Source organism: Glandiceps talaboti, chromosome 2 (assembly GCF_964340395.1).
Source record: "Glandiceps talaboti chromosome 2, keGlaTala1.1, whole genome shotgun sequence".
NCBI lineage: Eukaryota > Metazoa > Hemichordata > Enteropneusta > Spengelidae > Glandiceps > Glandiceps talaboti.
Window position 1 is genome coordinate 10453706 of NC_135550.1, and position 21328 is coordinate 10475033.

General features: G+C 35.1%; 2 protein-coding genes across 2 annotated transcripts; one reads left to right on the forward strand and one right to left on the reverse strand.

Moving 5' to 3' along the window:
- Positions 1-202: 202 nt before the first annotated feature.
- Positions 203-14290, reverse strand: LOC144453380 (axin interactor, dorsalization-associated protein B-like). Its single transcript, XM_078144661.1, has 10 exons — positions 14070-14290; positions 13655-13718; positions 12984-13037; positions 7896-7950; positions 5051-5117; positions 4185-4357; positions 2855-2980; positions 1814-1936; positions 1199-1316; positions 203-448 (listed from the first exon to the last, which is right to left on the reverse strand). Exons 1-10 carry the CDS (start codon positions 14174-14176, stop codon positions 352-354), a joined length of 984 nt encoding a protein of 327 aa, XP_078000787.1. The 5' UTR covers positions 14177-14290; the 3' UTR covers positions 203-351.
- A 520-nt stretch (positions 14291-14810) lies between these two features.
- On the forward strand, positions 14811-21314 carry LOC144450138 (peptidyl-prolyl cis-trans isomerase FKBP3-like). Its single transcript, XM_078140709.1, has 6 exons — positions 14811-14952; positions 15815-16009; positions 17669-17810; positions 18898-18962; positions 19584-19681; positions 20200-21314. Exons 1-6 carry the CDS (start codon positions 14851-14853, stop codon positions 20252-20254), a joined length of 657 nt encoding a protein of 218 aa, XP_077996835.1. The 5' UTR covers positions 14811-14850; the 3' UTR covers positions 20255-21314.
- The last annotated feature ends 14 nt before the right edge of the window (positions 21315-21328 follow it).

Here is a 21328-nt window from a genome sequence, read left to right on the forward strand (position 1 = left end):
AAGATCAGAAAAAATCACAACATCATTGATGGTGGTATCGGTAAGACAAGTACAGTGTATATGTCCGCATGAAAGTCATCGTTTATTGTGAGACTTTTATGAATCAAATGGTTCATAGCTTCCTTCTGACTTTAATTGTCATTTCCAAGTCAACCAGACTATAAAAATATGATTATAAATTGAAAATATCAGCAACATGTACATAAGCCTATTTTTCTCTCTTTTTTCGTTACTTACACCAACCTGACCCATCACTTTTAAGATGTCCCGGTGAGAAACACAGAAATAAATATGGCTGCCTTTAGATGGTAACTCAAGATGCTTTGTAGTATAACTTGGTTAGTAGTCGTTCTACTCAGTATGAAGTATCAGGAAAAGGTGAAGATACAATTGTTTTGATGTCAGAAGACTGAGCTTCTTCCTCTTGAAGTCTGTGGGCTTCTTGTACCTGTAGCAGACAGATAAATGATAAAAGACAAAGACATTCCGTTTACTAAATTGTGAGTTAAGAATCACTAACTGGGCCAAATTGTGGATTCTGGCACAGTATATATTCTGAGAAACCACATCACTGAATTGTTAAGGAAGAATGTAGCCTTGCTGCTAGACCCCTTGGGCTATTCTGCTCACTGTGAAGGTGGCTGAAGGTTGTTAGTGAGGGCAAATTTCATGTTTTGCGCAACCTTATATCCAAGCAGCAAGATTGAAACAGAAAATATATACAAATAAAGTATAATTAATGATTATATGAAATGTTGTCATAGAGTTTTATTTCTCTCTATTCACCCAAGTGCAGGTAAAAAGTGTTCATATGGCAAATAAACATATGATTTTGCTTCCTGCCTGCTTCCGGGCAATCATCCCCCACCCCAGCCCTGCAAGCATGGCCATGTTACTGGCTAATTGGCAGCATTGTACAATGGGTAATGTGATTGGCTAATTGGCAGCATTGTGCAATGAGTATTCCGATTGGCTAAATGGCAGCATTGTGTAATGAGTATTCCGATTGGCTAAATGGCAGCATTGTGCAATGAGTATTCCGATTGGCTAAATGGCAGCATTGTGCAATGAGTATTGCGATTGGCTAAATGGCAGCATTGTGCAATGAGTACTGTGATTGGCTAATTGGAAGCATTGTGCAATGAGTACTGAGATTGGCTAACATAGGGAAGAGACAAAACACTGCGCTACTACTTACAATTCAATAACACAGGCACCATTTCTAATTTCATCCAGCTCCATGAAGGCAAAACATTTAGTGCTGGTAAACTTCTTCTTTGGTTTGTAGTGCTTGAATTCAAAAAAGATTGCTGTACCTGTAATGACATCAAAGAAGGACAAGTTGTACACCTGTATACTTCTCTCCTAACAACAGTATACTGCTGTATTTAAACCTGCACATGATATAGTACACACACACTACAAACTATACACTGCACACTATGCAAACATGTGTGCACACACACACACACACACACACACACACACACACACACACACACACACACACACACACACACACACACACACACACACACACTGACTAGCTCTCTCACTCATCAAAAAGTAAAACAGTGTATTATTCAAGTTCACAGTTACACATGCTACATTATAGCTACACCTCTAGCCAGTACATTAGTTACCATCTAACTATTTAGCCCTATAGGAGTTACAGTATTTTGCCATTAGTTTATCCATAGGAGAACAAATGACAGATCATCTTTACAAATATTCACACCTAGCAATGTACAAGTCTGACAACATACAAACATTACACTATCATCTGCACAACACACATACCGGTAGTACTTACCTTTTGGTAATTTTTCTATTGGCTTTTGAACTTCTAATTCTGTGTCAAAATTAATGTAGAGATCTTCTTTACTGATGGCAACTGGTGTTTCTTGTACGGATGTAACATCTACACCACTTAAGTCTATGTACAGATAAAACAGAGAACATGTCACATGATAGAAGTTATTCATATTGACTGATGGGCTACATTGGAGGTATATGTTCTACTTTTTCTTCCCCCATTTGTGCCTATTATTCATAAGCTGATTTGTTCATTGTTATACCAGCCAATGTAAATGCTAAAAGTCAAAAGCTTGCAAATTGTTTGTGATAGAGTACTCGAGTACTGAAATCAAAACCACCCCAATGAAATCATTTTGATATGGGCATTGAAAATTTAATTGGCTCCGACTAACATCTATATATTGTGAGTGTGTGTGTGTGTGTGTGTGTGTGTGTGTGTGTGTGTGTGTGTGTGTGTGTGTGTATGTGTGTGTGTGTGTATGTGTGTGTACGTACGTACGTACGTACGTATGTATGTATGTACGTACGTACGTACGTACATATGTATGTATGTAGGTATGTATGTATGTACATGTATGTATGTATGTATGTATGTATGTATGTATGTATGTATGTATGTATGTATGTACGTACGTACGTACGTACGTATGTACGTATGTATGTATATATGTATGTATTTATGTATGTATGTATGTATGTATGTATGTATGTATGTATGTATGTACGTACGTACGTACGTATGTATGTATGTATATATGTATGTATGTATGTATGTATGTATGTATGTATGTACGTACGTACGTACGTACATACGTACGTACTTACATACATACGTACATAAAGACGTGTGGGGGTGGGGAAGGGGTAGGACCAACTTCAATTATGCCAGACAACTGGGTTTTCTTAAAATCCTAATCCAACATATGACTTTAAACACATATATAATATTCAACTTATTCCTGATGTACCAAGACTTTGATCTTAAATTGTAATTGTTTAATACGGCTACTATTAACTCAAACTGACTGTACCTTACCTTTGACACTAACGGTAAAAAAAGGATCAACATGTGAAGCTGCACCTTTGAGACCAATCTTCTCAATTCGTATGGTCAACAACGTCATGCCTGGTTCATGTGGAATTCTGGGTAAAAGATTGCCGGCTAGAAGAGAATGAGTTTATAATATCATTATCAGATGACTGATGACCAAGGAATAATGAAAACTTGGTATAAGATTTGTAGCTAACTATACAACAATAACACAAACACATTTAGAGTACCTCAGTAGCCAGATGAGAATGTTATCCAAAGTGTGAATGGCAACAAAAAGTGTTAAAAAGTGACTGCTAGCAACATAAGACAAGTGGTTGCTCTGTAAGGTATGGAAAAAATGTGACTGGGTTTTCTGAGGGTTGATACAAGCAAGTGCGTGGTCGATTAAGGTTTGACTGTATGTGATGACATAGGTACTGGTACTATTGCAGTACTTGCTACTATTACTTTTATTTACACCTGATACTACCCCCTTGTAACTACACCAAGTACTAGAACTTGATAATTACACCTGGTGCTTACACCAAGTACATGAACAAACACCTGGTACTACCACCTGGTACTACCACCTGGTACTACCACTTGGTACTACCTCCTGGTACTACCACCTGGTACTACCACCTGGTACTACCACTTGGTACTACCACTTGGTACTACCTCCTGGTACTACCACTTGGTACTACCTCCTGGTACTACCACTTGGTACTATCCCCTGGTACTACCACTTGGTACTACCTCCTGGTACTACCACTTGGTACTAGCCCCTGTTACTACCACTTGGTACTAGCCCCTGTTACTACCACCTGGTACTAGCCCCTGGTACTACCACCTGGTACTACTACCTGGTACTACCTCTTGGTAATATCACCTGGTACTACTACCTGGTACTACCACCTGGTACTACCCCCTGTTACTACCACTTGGCACTAGCCCCTGGTACAACCACTTGGTACTACCACTTGGTACTACCTCCTGGTACTACCACCTGGTACTACCCCCTGGTACTACCACTTGGTACTACCCCCTGGTACTACCACTTGGTACTACCACCTGGTACTACTACCTGGTACTACCACCTGGTACTATCCCCTGGTACTACCACTTGGTACTACCCCCTGTTATTACCACTTGGTACTACCCCCTGGTACTACCATTTGGTACTACCCCCTGTTTATACTACCACCTGCTACTACCCCTTGGTACTACCCCCTGGTACTTCCCCTTGGTACTACCCCCTGGTACTTCCCCTTGGTACTACCCCCTGGTACTTCCCCTTGGTACTACCACCTGGTACTACAATCTGTATACTTACATCTGTATGATGATGTAGGTACTGAACTTCTTATACTGGTTATTGTAGAACTACCACCGCTACTTTTACTACCACCTGTGGCTCCTAAATTACTAACTTCCTCTTCCTCTTCTTCTTCTTCATCTTCAACATCAAGGTCATTAATTTCACCCTTTTCAAGCATTGGTGGAGGCCTGAAACAAGACAACACCCATAATGTTGAAGCCATGTTTTTTTTTCAAGCTTTCAAGTTAGCATATTTGTCTGCTTCTCTCTCTCTTTTGCCATGCTAGAGTTCCATTCAGGAGTGTGTTAGAACTTTAGATGAAGGTCTCCATTTGTTCTTTTATTCTTAAGTCTAAATTTATATGCTTGAACTATATGTGTGAGCCAATGCCGCAGTATTTCTCTTCAGTGTTAAAGTTGATTGTGTTTTAAAGTCCTTGATGAAGCATACTTTGATGTGACACCTGGTTGGATGTTTACAGACATTTTTGTATTCATTTATTGCAGATAATTATGCAAATGTCTTCTTCTTGAAAAAAGTCAGCTGAGGTGTAAAACTAGTCAAAGATGCTAGCCATTTTTGAGTACATATTAAGTCATTTACAGTGCAGGTTAAAATAGATTATGCAAATGACATGATATTTCAGCCATCGAATTAGGTCTTCCGTTTTAGGAAATCAATCTCCAGCAGTAAAATCACAACTATATAGTATCACAAAAATATAGTATCTTTTGTATATGATTTTTTTTTTTTTTTTGTGTGTGTGTGTGTGTGTGTGTGTGTGTGTGTGTGTGTGTCTCTGTCTCTCTGTCTCTCTGTCTCTCTCTCGCTCTCTCTCTCCCCCCCCCCCCCCCCCCCCCCCAGTACTACACAACCTTACCTGAGAGGTGTTGATGGAACAGATACTGGGAATTCTGGCTGAGACCGACTTAGAAGACCTTGTAACACTGTATTGAAACAAGAAATAAAGGACAAGTCAACATTAATCACTTTCTGTTCAGGAAATTATGCTTTACACATGACAAACTGACCAAATTATCTTTCTGAAGAATCATCTATTTAAATACATCACCATCTAGGATATATCTTTATATTGTCATTTTAGAAGACATATTCATGATTAAGTGAGTGTGTGTGTGTGTGTGTGTGGGGTGGTGGGGTGGTGGGGAAGATTAGAAATATAGAAATATAAATATAAATATATTAAAATAAGCCACTAGTATGTTAATCAGTTTATTTGCTGAAAATTGTAAATGTGCTTATTTCTGTCAGTGTTCAAAACTACATAGAGTCCTCATAAAATTCCAGATCCTTTGTAACTATTTGATGTTTGAGAAAAGTACTTCATCCTGCTTTTCCTAAAGTGTCTAATCCCTTCTCAATCTATCTTGATTTGCATAATAAAACATGATCTATTCAAATGCAATTGAGCCGACAAATACATCCTATCAGTGAGGACATATTTTACAAACCTGTTAACATTCAATTACAAAATGTAGTCTAAATATCTGCTTAGCTACTACGCCCTCTAGTGGCAGTGAGTGAACAAGGCTAGAGGTTCTAGTTGAAAGTGCTCAGTAATGCTTTTGTATTTGCAGTTGTGTGAAATTGGTAGAAATAATTTTAAGCATTTAAAGTTGTTTACTAGTATGTTACTTTCATCTTTCTTTGAATTACTATCAGCAGTCGAAACACATTTTTAGGTTTTCAATGTTCAAACTTTTTTTGCAATTCAAGTTATTTTGAAGAAAATTTTGCTTTTGAAATGTATACTCATGTATTGAAGTTTAGTTTACCCCTTTCAGGACTAGAAACTTTCCCGCCAAAATTTTTGAACAAAAATTCTTGTCTCTCTGTAATTTTTGGAGAAAGATCAACTTTATTTTAGACCAGAATTCAAGAAATATTACTTCCCAATGAAATAATATTCTTAAATTTTAGAAAATGTTCTTACAATCAAGTTTCTATTTATTCCAATATCGTCTCTAGTCATGAAAGGGTTAAAGAAACCAATACACGTCAAGCTGAGACGATGACATCATCAGCCTCAGTCTAAATCAATATCTATTTTGAATAACTCTGCTACTGATGGCCATTGTTGGCAGCAATATTTCATTTCAAAACAGGAGTAAACCACAGGTCAGAGTTGACAGACAGCAAGATCATATAACAAAGTGTAACTGCCTGTTTGATAAAAAGAGACATATTTTCATGTGCCTGTAAGATAAGTCGTGTTGTTCCGCCCTCACCAGCACGAGAGGGGTTGACCGATGTGTGAGGACGCCCTGCCATGGTGTACCTAACCTTACAGACCAATTTTGATGCTGATATACAGAAATACTGCATTGAGCACTTTGTATGGATGTCTACTGTCACATGTTATGAATTATTTATCAGGAGTCTTTCGTCCTGGGACTTCTTTTGAGTGCATCACTAATACTGACTCAAATGACATACACTAATATCTAAATGACGGTAAAGACCTAAATTCATTCTATACTCACATCAATTTTAGGTTTTATAAATGTACCAGGCAGTTACAAATTCCACATAATTTACACATGGATATTAAAATAAAAAATACAGAATAGGGTTTTTTTTAAAAAAAGAGGTAATATTCAAATCTATAATTCTGGAAAACTCAAATATTTTATTATAGATATTATCAATGTGGATTTAAGCTTTTCTCTCTCCTTTTTTCATGTCCTTAAAAAATTATACAATTAATTTTTTTTAAATACAGATTTAACAATACAGTTCAAATAAACTAATTTTTTGTTTACAAAAAATTACAAAATTGGACACTTTTTTTAATTTTAAATAAAAATTGTCAATGATTAAACAAATGCTGGAAACATTTAAGAGATTGAGCCTATGCAGAAAATGTACAGTACACTGAAAATAAATTATTCCTGTGACGAACTCATTTTTGGAATTTATGTGTATGAACAAAAAATTCCAAAATTTGAAAAACTCAAAAAAAAAATTGAAGAGGTCCTCATAATCAAACACTGACTGCATTATTCAGTTGTACTGAATATATGCAGAGTAGAGTATGCTGAAGATAAAACTGCCATTGGTGTGATACAGAGTGATATACTTTGGTTGGGTGTGGTCCCCACATTGTGTTGACATAATGACACTTCAAGGTACCCAGAAGGTTATTAGATACACAGCTATAAATAGATACAGCTAGATTGTTTATTGCAGCCGTTGTAGGATAACATAGAACTCAATAAATGTCAGTTTTTTTAGACAAAAATTATCATTTTCAAAGATCAATAAGACACAGCAGTGTGATGATTTCCCTATGGGTTGTGGAATGGAGGGACAAAATCATTTGAATGCAAAAAAAAACGTTCCTTGTTTTCAGAAACTGCCTAAGAATTTTTCCATTTTTCCCTCTTTTCAATTTCTAAAAATGCAAAGGTGGGAAAGTATGAAGTTGTTTTCATCAAATGTAGGTAATTATTTTTAGTATTTAATGATCAATTTTTGGAAAAGTGTATAAGGTCACCCAGGCAATGATTCTAATTACAATTCTCTCAAAATCTTGATGCTTGACTGGGTTAGGTTTTAATTAGCCCGAAAACTTGGCTTTATGACACAACATGTTGGCTTTTTCAAACGACATTTCCAGCCATAATAGCCAAGTCTCTGGGCTAGTTTTAATCAACTATGCCTTTCTAACTTTCTATACAGTAAGACACTAATTCTGTACGTACCTGATTCAACCCTCTTCAAACTTTCCAAAGAGAACCCTTCTACTGCATGTGGTGACTGTTATAGAAGTAAACAGTGAGAGAGACAAATATGTAATTACTGTGCTCATAATTTTGAAATAAAATTACAGTAAATTTTGTGACATTACTTTGCAATATTAATATTTCATCGCAACAAAATATCAAATTAAGTTTAACACAGCTGGCTGAAGATAAAGGTGGGCCTTGGCCATGTTTATATTTCTCATGACCCAGACCAACCCTTAGGACTATATATCTTATCTCTTGAATTTGACCCAAAACAAAGATAAAATTAACGTCCTCAATGACCGAATTACAAAAAACTACAACTCCACTCATCGTATCGATGGCAACCCCACAAATGCATAGGTAAAAATTGTAATTTATCAATGAAATTCAAGACTTTTGATAAGCCAAATAATTATCCCCTTGATTTTATTATCATTTCTGAGGCATCCAGGCTATTAATTATCACATAGCTATTGAAAAGCATCATCAACATACATTGTACACACACACACACACACACACACACACACACACACACACACACACACACACACACACACATTACATATGTATTTCCTTTCTGTTTTACAACCATCTGACCCATAACTTTTTAAGGTGTTTTGATGAGAAATCTAAATTGACAGAGGTCATCCTAATGAAAATACACTCAATGTAAGTAAATAGTCTCATCCCACAAAATCAACATGGGTGAGTGTTTGTTTTTGAATTTCATGACAGCATGAAATTGATTGATGTGTTTACGTTTCAAATCAATAAATGAGTGACTGAGAAGCAACTGATGAAGGTGTTAGGAAGTAAATGTTAGTAGGCTGTGTACTTTGGCATAAAAAGTATACACATCTCGGAAAGCTACACGATCAATGATTAAAACACTGTAAATCAATGAGTTATGTCATCTATGAACAGTCACATGGACATTACAATGTATCACAGGTACATTTTAAAACCTTGATAGTGCCAATATTCCTTCTGAAGAAGCAACTTTTCACGAATCATAAAAAAATTCCTGTGTTAATTAATACCTAAACCTTTGAAATTCTCTAAATCTTACAGACCATCTGATGAAATTTATGATGGCAGAGGTAACACAGACTAAGTTGATAACATTTCAAAACAAAATGATATGCATAGTCCCCTGTAGCATGGCACCTTTATTATGCCAGGTTTGAGTGAACTCAGCTTGTATATATATCATAGATATGGTTACATATGGCAGACAAATTAAGGCTACAATCTAGGCTTGTTGTTGATTTGTAATTGCTAATTTGCGCCATTTTAAACACAGAATTGTATATTGCACTTGTGTAAATTGTTTGTAGATTGTATTTTGAGCCTGAAGACAAATTTCCGCATTTATATATGGGCAATAAAATTATTGAATTGAATTGAATTGAATTACCCATGTAATAATAATAGGCCCCAAAAAGCCAAAATCAACAACAAGCATAGAATCTACAATGTAGACTACAGAAAAATGGACCGACGGACAGAACTCATTCCAACAGCTCCCTCTGGGCAGAGTCTGTTGGCACTTACAGAATTACAGTACAACAGCCACTATTTGAGAAGGGTGTTACCATGTATACTGTCTACAGGCATTGGCTTGGTTTGTAGCTATGAAAGCCAGCTTTCATAGCAAAGTCAATGACTGAACACAGGCTGGGTCACCTGCATTGAGGCCGGAATTAAGAAGCCCCAGATCCGGAACTACACCCTTCCACCGACTCCCTGAGGGCATCAATTACATTTTATACTAGAGGCAAATTGGCGTTAAATTCTTTTCAGCTTTTGTTCTTGATTTTGTACCACACTGACTGAAGGGTATATTTTAACCACAAGTCAACAACAATCTTGTAATTTTAGATGAAATGATTGAGGTGTTCAGGAACTGTACATGTGTTGGGTTTATGTGCAAGGAGTTCATTATCTTTTAATAACAGCACCCCTTCCTTGTAAGTTGCACACTTAACTCTCCCAGATGGTCTGTAATTGCTAATTAACCAGGAAGTATTACCACAAGTTCCCCTATGTAGAAGTTTTGTATCTACGCACTACAGACTGACGTTTGTAACATTACAAACGGATGAATGAAAATGGAATGGATTCCGTGAACATTATCTGAAATAGTATAATGTTGTACTGATACTAAGTGTGGAATATTTCACATTGATTTTCTAGGATATTGACACATGAATTGAAAAGTATCAGCAATTTTCTGGTCAAATCGCAACGAGTATTATTTCATTAAAGAAAAATTGCACGCATACTTATAAGTAACTGTATTACACCACTGTCACTAATTTAAGAATTGATGTACACGTATGTTTGCTAAATTTGAATAATTAATTGACTTAATTGAGTATTATTTTTAGCAGAAATCAAGAACATGAATTCCAAGTGAAAATATAATAGTCCATCAATCTACTGTAATTTGTAGACCAGACCAAAAACTCAGTATTTCAAATTCAACTTCTACCGGGTAATAATAACAACAATGACTTTTATTATCAAAATGCTTTAAAATACACATCGATAAATGGGTAACCCTTGTTAGTACCAGCCTAATCTACCCAGCCCCCCCCCCAAAAAAAAAAAAAAGAAAAAAAGAAAAAAAAAAGTAAAACACAAAATCTCAAGTAAAAATATGTCACACTTGGAAAAGGACAAACGGTACAACGAAAACTGAACAAAGTATATAAACGCATCTACAAACATCAAATAGAAACAACTTGAAACAGCGACATTATAAAAATTCTGAAACATGACATTTTAAAAGATTTTAAAAACATTGATATTCTCTGTCTTAGAGAGACAGTCAATTTCATTTTAATCAATTCAAACACAGACAAGTAAGATTCAAAGAACGCACAATATAATTATTAAAAGATCCATGGCCAAAATAAACAGATACAAGAACAAGTCATATTTTCATAATATGACTTATTTTACAATAACAGAATCCTCTGTATGACATCCAATAGTAAAAATGTCAGTTATCAATTTTTTTTTTTTTACAATGATTGAGTTGTCTGTATGACATCAGATAGATTCATCTGTATTGATTTTCCTTCTGTTCGGCTTATTGTGAATAGTATTCCTTTCAACTCCTTTATACATAAATTATTGTAGAGACAACGACATGCATAGAATATTCTAGACACGTTGAGATGGAGAAACCAAACAACTGCTCCAAGGCTTGGCCCCCTCCTGGGTGTCATAACCACTAAATGACCCCAAGAATGAACAGCTGGTACAGGCACTGAGCTAGCAACTATGTACATCCTCAATACTGTAGAGGTTTTAAATTGGGAAACAGCATTAGCAGGCAAACAATCTGAGATTGGCTAAATCGATGTGTTAACAATGCCAATGTATCAAACAGGCACATGACAGCTTTCCACACCTGATTTGAAAAACTAAATATCTTCATATACCCATGTTGGAAAATTTGAAATCGATGGATAATTGAGATTTTGTACCTCAAGAGATTTGACAAGTCTGTCTACATCTCTGGATCTGTGACTCCATTAGTGTTTCAATCTGGTAATACAAAGCACTGGCAGTCATAGAGCCAGACAGAGGTAGACAGACTATGACAGGTAGTATTTCAAACCATCAAAGAAAATGTTTGAGGTTAATACACAGCAGACATAAATAAGTGGAGGAACTAGTTATCAAACTAGCTAACTTCGGTTGAATGAAAGGAAGAGGTTTTTTTATTCACCGAAGTAAGCCTAATGACTTGCATTTTACCAAACTATTTGTTAAACTTAAAGCCCTGGCACAATCAACAACAATTTATCTAACTTACTATATTACTACATAGTTGGACTAATCTAGTGCCCCACTACATATGCATCTCAGCTGGTGAATTTCCTAAAATAAGACTCTTTCCATCAACATAACCAACTATTTGACTATGGTAGTTACTAGTTCTATTTTGGAAGTTAGTATTAAATGATCTCTCGCTAAATAATATGAAAGTTCCATTTTCCCAACTTGGAAACAACTTGGTTACATTGAGAAGGTATGTAATGAAGAAACTCTGAGATGAGATGTACACCATGGAATAACTAATATCAATAGAAAGGCTGTCAATGCAAACAAAATGCTGTCCATACAAGAACCATGTCTGAGAGTTTTTATGTAACTTAAATTACTGTTCATGTCAAATTGTTGACCATCCATTTATCAAGTGATTTCTACTTGTTCTTATAAGTACTTATAATAGATCTAATTTACTGAGAGGACACGATTTCACTGACAAAGCTCCTGACTTCATTCTGTGATGTTTTTACTCTATATGGGATTTGTATAATGATTGTAGGCATCCAATGCATAAAATGATGTGTGACAGAATTCTATCAGTATCTGTAATAGGTTACAGTGTAGGTCCTGTACTTAGGAATGACACACCAAATTCAGTTCAGTTTGTAACTGCCTATATTTTAATTGTTTTAAGAAATTTAGATATTTTCTAGATATTCTGAAAGTAGGGAGAAATAAGAAATAGACAAGGACATTTTGTGTACAATTTCCACATTTTTTGTCTGTCACCAAGAGTCACCAATTGTGGTTTGCCTACCAATATCACAATACATGGACAACTTTCAATATCGGTACAAGATGCCATATCTTATCTAAACATAATAACATTTCCACTACATACTAAATGGCACGCGCCACAAAATATCCAAAATAAAAGAAAGAATATTTCAACACCTTGTTTAAATCTCATGATTTATTTCACAATCGGATATCTTGTCACCCCAAAGTGACCTTTTACGACCTTGAATTCAGATTACTTTGTACCTCAACTCATCATACACCACTCATCATATCACACTTACAGAACAACAATAACTCAAATTTGGAACAAACAATAATTTAAAAAATATACTATCATGCTCCCCATAAGATATGCCTATCCTTGCATAGATATATTACATTTGTGCTAGTCAATAATCAAAACAACACTTCTATAGAAATTTCTTGTGAACTGTTGTAAAATGATATGTGTTTGAAAACTGTCGTACTTACTTGCAAAGCCCGACTTCTTAGTTCTAGACATGACGCAATCTTGGATAATGTTCTCTGCAAAAAGGGAGAGTTTTTTGTCAGATTACAACCCTTTATGTGTAAAACCAGACATCCTATATATATAGGGTATAATTACCCAGAGTTACAGAAACCAACTTATTATAGGGTTAATCAATTTGTTCATTTATTCAATTTTTATTTATATACATTTTGTACTAAACATACAACTTGACATGTGTTGTCTAAAATACAGAATTTTATTACCAACAATTTTTTTTCTTTCATTTTTTGTGCTACTTTTTCTTCTTCAAAATAACAAGAAATCAAGATGTGCAGTTAAGGTATTCTCTGATACATAAACAGGAATTTAGAAATTTGAAGAAAAAAAAATTATGAATAATTTCACATGACCTAAATGTTCTTTACAATATGGAATTGGAAAGGAGAAATCAAAATAAAATCAAAGCAAAGATAATGCAATAGTCAACTTAATAATTAGTCAGTCATTTACTTTGAAAATGATTTTTTAAAAATAAAATAACATTCTTCTTTTTTCTCTAATTTTTTGGTACTGTGAAATTTCAATTAAAAACTTGCGTTCACTTCTTGTTTGGAATTTCAGAATGGACTGCACTTGCCCGTAGAATTTATAAATACAAGAAATACACTACCTTTTGATCATCTGTAAACTGACTTGAACTTGATGTTGCTTCCCTGTGCAACTGTCTTGAAAGCCTGTGGTACGATTGAAAAAATACAAATATTTAGTTGGTCAATGTTAAATGTGTAGGCAATGTTCTAAGTATTACAATAACTTAATTATCAATGTTGAAAGTGATACATAAAAGAAAAAGGCAGCTAACTTTCAGAATTAAGCATAAAAACAAGACAGACACAATCTTACCCACTACTACTGTAGTTTAAACAACCTCACACCAACCAATTATCCATGTTCTCCACACCTAATATAAAAGAAATTTGTTTTAATTGTGTACACACACACACACACACACACACACACACACACACACACACACACACACACACATGCCAAAGTCCATAGGGTGAAACTGTGTTTGTACTTACATCTGATATTCGTCGACTGCTTCCACCAACTGACCCCACGAATCGAAGTCGGTACCCTTAGTAAAGGAGCCCTGCCAACGGGACACCAATTTACTTTTCTCCGTCATTTTTTATGAAAAGAATGGTTACAGAAGACGTTAGATCCCTGCTCTTTAAACAGGATAGTCTAACTGCAGATTGGGAATCACTCTTGACAGGCAACTTCGATCGTTGCAGCTAACTATCGACACAGCACACTGTACATCAACAACAGCAAAACGGCGTTTCCCTCCGTTTGTTTGGTATGCCGCCACAAGTCAATCCGCATTCAATGATTTCCGTACAGCAGGGTTTGAATATGTTATACTGTGGTGCATAAACCGGTGAAATAATACAAATTCACACTCTTGGTATACTCGATATGACATAAATTTCCTCTGCGCCGATGAAAATCCTGTATAATTCTGTTTTTGGGTGGGTCCGTTTTAAAGCTTGACACCATGCTATCATGACCCGGAAGTACAATTCTGTCAACAGAACCGGAAGTAGCAGAAATCATGAAGACAGGGATGGAGTGACTAAAAAGAAATGTTGATATATCGCCATGGAAGATAAGTTATCATTGATACTAATGAGTATTACAAACGAAAAATATAATTTTTATCAATTTAATTTATAATAGATATTTCTTATGGAATTCATTTTGATGACATAAACAAATTTAACAATAAAAAAATTATGCAATTTGTTAACTTCCCACAACTAGTCCAAGCGCACATTGCTAAGTTTATCTGGATTCAATATGGTGGAACCGAGCCCACCCTGGACAACTGAACAAATTTCATCTGATGACGTTTCAAAGAAAGATGTTGTGCAATTTTTGCAGCAGAATTCTTCAACTGAGGTAAGAGCACTTGTAATTGGATATGTTTCTTTACGTAAGGCACTGACATGTGAAAGTTTATTTTGTGAAGTCGGAGTGGGATGCTGTAAACACCATTTCGTACAGTACACGATGTGTACGTGCAATGCATGGTGCATGTATGACCAATGTTTCTAGTATTGTAATCCCAACATCGGAATGTGTATCGCTGCTCTAACATATCTAGAACATTCTGAGATTACTATGAAACAATGATTATTTAAACGGAGTGACAATATGACCATACAAAAACTCTTTTAGTGTAAAATCTTGCCAAAGTCACCGTTTTTGACATTCCCTTGACTAGCTGCAGTAATTGTAGCATTGTTTTTTATTTACCAATACTTTTTTTTATTCTTTTTTATATTTTATTTTGTGTGACTGAACATTTTTCGTTTTACCTTTTATTTCCTACGGGGTTTGCAAAGAAAAACAAAGGTTCTATTGGAGGACTGAGAGCAACATGGCGAAACTGCTACAACAGTACTACATCTAGGACTTGACTTGTAATAATTAACCTTATATTAACCATTATATATATATATATATATATATATATATATATATATATATATATATATATATATATATATATATATATATATATATATATATATATATATATATATATATATATATATATATATATATAGTTTCAAAACAGATTAGCTTTTGCTCAGTTTAATAAAAGAACATCACTTTAACAAAGTATAGTTGGTAACAGCGTATACATGTATTTCATTCAAGTAATCCTTGAAAAAAAAATTTTATTGCGTGTTTTCATGTTTAGAGCCAGTGGATGTAGTAATCATACCATTTGAATTATTTTGGGTTGTGTTTTCAGTTTCTGAAAGAGCATAAATTAGTTGGACAAGTGAAAAATGTGACTAAAACATCTAAGAAAGAACACCTGATTGATGCATATAATAAACTGTTTGAAACCAAAGCCTTCAAAGGGGATGAGGAACCAGCAGATGAAGTTGCTGTGGTAACAGAGAAAACAGAGAAGCTGAAAGTGAAAGAGACCGAGAAGGCAGCGGTAGGTAGATGTTGGAAGTATTCAGATTTCATGTTATTCCAAGTATGACTGACTGATTTACCAGGTCAGTGTTTTTTGCTAAGGGCGGTAAGTTGGTAAAATCTACTGGGGTTCTGATGTCGTTTTACCTGGGTCTCCTACATGTACTAGTGTTTTTGCTAAGGGTGGTAAGGCCAGAAAAAAAAAGCTGTTCAACGGGCCCCTACCTACCCATATTTTTGGCATTTCAATTTTTTTTTTTTTTTTGGTGATGGGCAAAATATCCTCATGCCGGCTTTGCATGTCAGTGAAATGCACACTTTGTTTCAAAATTAAGGGAATTTCTTTATATTTTCTGAGTAGTACATGTAACAATATACATTTGAGTCAATTCCAAATTATGTACTATCAGTGGTTTACTTGGCTCTGATGATGCATACAAGCATGAATTGAGATAAAATTAAACTGTTGCATATCCAATATTCACTAAACGAAATGAGCAAATCTTTATGACCATGGGAAGGACAGTCATTGGGCCATCAAAAGTCTGATAGTCTGAAAGTCTTCAAATGTTTTACTCTTTCTTTATTCATGATTTTTTTGGAATCAAATTAATGTTCAGGAGAAGTCATTTACCACATCTGCAAAATATCTTTCAGCTTTGCCACAACAAAATACACTTCATAGCCAGATAAAATGTACTGCATGTCATAATTGTCTCTCAATTCTGGTATTTTAAAATCCACATTCAAGCTTTGTAAGACTTTAAATCATGTTGTTTGTTTGATATTTTATGCCTCTAAATGGCCTCCTATATTGTCTTATTTTCAAAAAAGTTTGCATTTTTGAGGATGTATCCTTCCAATCAGTAGCAATCACGGTAATAATTGTCTTTCTCCCAAAACAAGATGGAAGGTGGCTGACTAAGTACCTCCCTTCATAGGTCAGAGCTGATTATGAGACATCTCCTTACAAGTATCCATGTGAAATGCACATCCTTTGTCAAGTAATATCATTTGGACTGTTATTGTAGTTGATTATCACTTATTTTTAATGCATCATTGTACCTGTGCTACCATATATAATTTTATATCTCCTCTATAGTGTAGGTGACAGAAGGAGTGGCTAAAACAATTCTGGAGTTTCACTTAGCGGGTCTTAACATATTTTGAGAGGAGCTACAAAATTTGTTTAACTGTAAATTGTGCACATTTCCTAACTAGAGCTGATGGAAATCAATTGCCATACAGACAAATTGCAAGAGATAAAATCAAAATGAATGAATAAGTACAATGTAAACTCAACTTCAAATGTTTTGCCATCATTACATGTGGTTTGTTTGTAAAAAAAAAAAAAAAAAAAAAAAATCGACCTACCTACCCAATGTGTTGGGTTATGTTGCCCGTTGAACAGCTTTTTTTTTTTCTGGCCTAAGTATGTAAAATCTACTGGGGGTTCCCATGTCATTTTACCTGGGTTCAACTTTGAAGTCTTGTAAAGAAGCCCTACTACACTTGACAGTGGTTCAGACATTTTGGGGATTTCCTGCAAGGGTTAATGGGAAACCCTCTGGTAGTGACTTCCCATATACCCTAATATCTTTGTCTTGACAAAGACTGAGTTTCAAGACAATTAAGAGATTAAAGGTATATGAGGAGGGTATATCATTTTTCACAACAGGAAGTGGAAGTACCTAAATATCGCAAGAGAATAATGAAGAAAGGTGATAAATTGAACTTGCCTAAGAAGGGAGACATGGTTGCTGTGTGGTATACTGGCAAGTTAGAAAATGGTAATGTGTTTGATACAAACATAGTAACAGGTAGGCACAAACTACTCCATATCATCTTCATTCTGTAGGTCTGTTAGAGCTACAGGATCTAGTATGGGAACCTTCAACATGCCATTGTACTGCAATGTCCTTAAAATGGCACAAGCTGAGTTTATAGACTTTTTGCTCAAGTGACAATACTTATGTAAAACCACATTCCATTATGGTGATGCATGTTTTCTATAACATTACGATTGTCTTCTGGCATTGTTGATGGCATAGCAGGGATTTCCTGAACATTTTTTTATCCGTACGACAAAATTGTGATACGTTTTGGTTCAGTCAATTGTACAAAGGACAATTGACTGTGAGGGCGCTGTTCTTCCTGTCTGTGTGTCCCTGGGGGTATTACCTTTGCTATGTTACTACTAGTGCATGAAGCACTGCTGCTGTCCTACATTGGAAATGATGGGGATTTCAGGTCAACACATCAATATTACTATATATGGCATAGTCCTGCTTTGGGTTATAATGTGTGTGGGTAAGAGGTAGTTCAGTGTGCTTCAATAGGTAGAATAATGCGAGTACCTTTTATGCGTAGAAACTCAGCTTATGCCCCATTTTAGATTCGGCAAAATTAGATGTTTAGCAGATTCGTAGAAAAAGTCAAAGTTGAACTTCTAAATGATCCTATGTAATCCTTACTGATCAAATATCGTAAATGTTATTATGTGAGATTGAAACATTGGAGTTTTGAAATCATGTGAATGTGAATTCTCTTTAAGCAAAGAACTTAAAAGGGCATAAATATTTTTATTTTGTTAGTATGTTATCAATAGTCTGTTTACATGCACAAGTGTACTGGTAACTCATTTTGAGAAATTTTCAATAAAATGTGATTTTTACCAGTAAGGGTCAGTACTTTAAACAGTGATGTCTGATTTCATCAATCGTTAGTGGGTACAGATTTCACCAAGTGACTTTTCTTACGTGTTAATGTTTTGATGGTTGTTGCCTTTATCAGGGTATAAACTGACGATGATTCCTGTTTGCCACTAGAGGGCGGTGTGGTGACTAATTTGTCTTAGATGTGACTGAGCCAGTGCGACATGTTTGTACTATTTTATAATTTATACAGGAAAAAAGAAGAAGTCAGCTCAGCCATTTCGATTCAAAGTTGGTATTGGGAAAGTGATCAAGGGGGTAAGCTTCTGTAGAAATAATCGTCTGTTTTAAAGTTGGACATGAGTTGTCACACAGTAAATCATGCTGTAACATATTATTCTAAAAAAGTAAAATTTAGGTTTTCTTTCATTCCTGTGTCACATTTCATGGATTTTACTGTATTTGAATATTGATAGTTGTAATTACAAGGGTTTTGGTGCAACAGTAGAGTCTATACTGATTGGAGTGATTTTGTGTACCTGTTTTTTTATCACCCCAGTGACTTGAAGTGTTGAATAACAACAATTTTTTTTATTGAATTTGACACATACTATTTTTGACTACAAATACAAAACTTGCAAGCACTTTGGTGTTCCATATCTTTTTATGTTGCCAACTCTTCATGACCAATTTGAAATAAGTTGGAATAATATTTCCAGGTCAGCTAGTCTGTGTGAAATAGCAAAAATAGCAATATTCTACATTTTACATTTTGATCCTCCTGATTTGGATTATGTAATAAAATTTTTTTCATTCAGGACATTGTACTTTGAAGATGTTAATAATCTTCCAACATCAAAGTGCTAAAACATGTTACACCCTGCTAACAATTTTGCTGTGATATGATGAATATTTTGTTCCTTTTTTTTCCCCTTCCAGTGGGATGAAGGCGTACTGACAATGGGTGTTGGAGAGAAAGCAGAGTTGACGATTGAACCAGAGTGGGCTTATGGTAAAAAAGGAATGGAAGGTGCAAAGTATCCTTTGCTACCAAATCACAAATCTTAGTATCAAATGTATTTTAGGAGTACATAGAGTGAATTGCATTGCTGCTGCAGTGATGAATTTCAGACATATGCAGTGCTGCATTGTAGTACTACAGCAGTATTATGACTGAACCCTGTCATGGGATGAGTGCCATTGTGACAATACTCCAGGTACTTGAGTACTTGCGATGCAGTATTCTCTGCAGTCATACATTCACGAGTATAACAAGTGAATATGAAAATGCGGCAAGAAACACTGCAAGCACAAGTGCAAATACTCTAAACCCCCCCCAAGTACCCATGCTGGTGCTCATGTGGCATGGGATTGTGTAATTTTACACATATTTATCCAAACAGCAAAAGTTTGTACAAATACCACTAGTATGCAAGTACATAAATTCAAGTAATCAGTGGTACATATATGACAATACAGGACATTAGCCATGCATTTAAAATCTTTCCATTGTCACTCCATCATCTTGTTTGTATTCCTTGACAACTTGTTCTAGAATTCCTCCAAATGCAACTCTGATATTTGATGTGGAGTTGGTTTCAGTTGATTAAACTGATAAAAGCAATGGCAAGGTGCAGCTACATTCAAACGATCATACGTCTGTCTGTCTGTCTGTGTGTGTCTCTGTGTGTGTTTGATCGTGTGAGTCCAAAAAAGAGAGTGAGTTTGAGGCATGTAATGACAAAAGCCACAATTAAAAGTTCATTGTTTTGGGGGCAACACAAATTTAAATGGTTTATCCAAACTCAAAAGAGTAATAAATAGTAGTACTCTGAACTTTTTGACTGTACACTTCAGTCTTTTTCAACTGGATAATCAACTAATGACATTTATTATTGGGCATATATTTGTCAATTTCTGTCTTTGGCACTGCTACACTGAACAGTATTATACTCTGCTCTACTTCCTGCTGTATGAACTTTGCCAGAGGTCAAAGGGCAGCTGGTTAGAAATCAGATCCTGCATATCCACAGTGGTCAGCTGATGTAGTAGACAACAACATGTGAAGATCTTATGACGTTGGACAGCTCTTCCGTATGCAAATTTGGTCTGAATATTGTTGAAAATGCTTAAAAAATGATAATCAAAATATTGAGCAATATCCAGCACGGGTTGCAAATATTGAAAGTATTCGTATTACCTAACAAACGATATCTGTCTCTTTGTTTGTTTGTTTGTTTGTTTGTGTAAATTTACTCAAACTCAGTCTTATGTTCAGTTGTACTTCAAAGTCGTTGCCAGTTTTCAGCTCAAAAAGCAAATTTATCTCCAATTTTTTCATAATCATATCATAATTTCAATCTTGCTCTATATTTTGTTCCAAATTAAGCAAACAAAGAAAAGTATAACTTTGCAAATGATGAAAACTTTTATTATGTTGAATTCAGAAAAAGAGACTTTTATCGCAACAGGAGTACAAACTATAACTTCTAATGAGTATTTGTTAGATTATAAATCATGTTCCGAGTCTTCAGAGAAGACGGCAAAGTATTCTTATTTTTTAATAAAGAGCTACAAAAAATTTGGAATTTTATCTCGATCATTTGTAGTGAATCGTAAGTTTTCAGAGTTAAGGAGTCAATAAATGAATAAACTTCTTTTGCGTTAGTGACTATATTAACGGA

What these genes read in the sequence shown, in the direction of transcription:
- LOC144453380 (XM_078144661.1), bottom strand. Translation starts at nt 14,176, where the DNA reads ATGACGGAGAAAAGTAAATTGGTGTCCCGTTGGCAGGGCTCCTTTACT. An exon ending in TAAGAAGTCGGGCTTTGCAA is followed by an intron (nt 7,951 to 12,983) that starts GTAAGTACGACA and finishes CTTCTATAACAG; the next exon opens with TCACCACATGCAGTAGAAGG. An exon ending in AATAGAAAAATTACCAAAAG is followed by an intron (nt 1,317 to 1,813) that starts GTAAGTACTACC and finishes ATGTCATTACAG; the next exon opens with GTACAGCAATCTTTTTTGAA.
- LOC144450138 (XM_078140709.1), top strand. Translation starts at nt 14,851, where the DNA reads ATGGTGGAACCGAGCCCACCCTGGACAACTGAACAAATTTCATCTGAT. An exon ending in AAGAGACCGAGAAGGCAGCG is followed by an intron (nt 16,010 to 17,668) that starts GTAGGTAGATGT and finishes TTTTCACAACAG; the next exon opens with GAAGTGGAAGTACCTAAATA. An exon ending in TGATACAAACATAGTAACAG is followed by an intron (nt 17,811 to 18,897) that starts GTAGGCACAAAC and finishes TAATTTATACAG; the next exon opens with GAAAAAAGAAGAAGTCAGCT.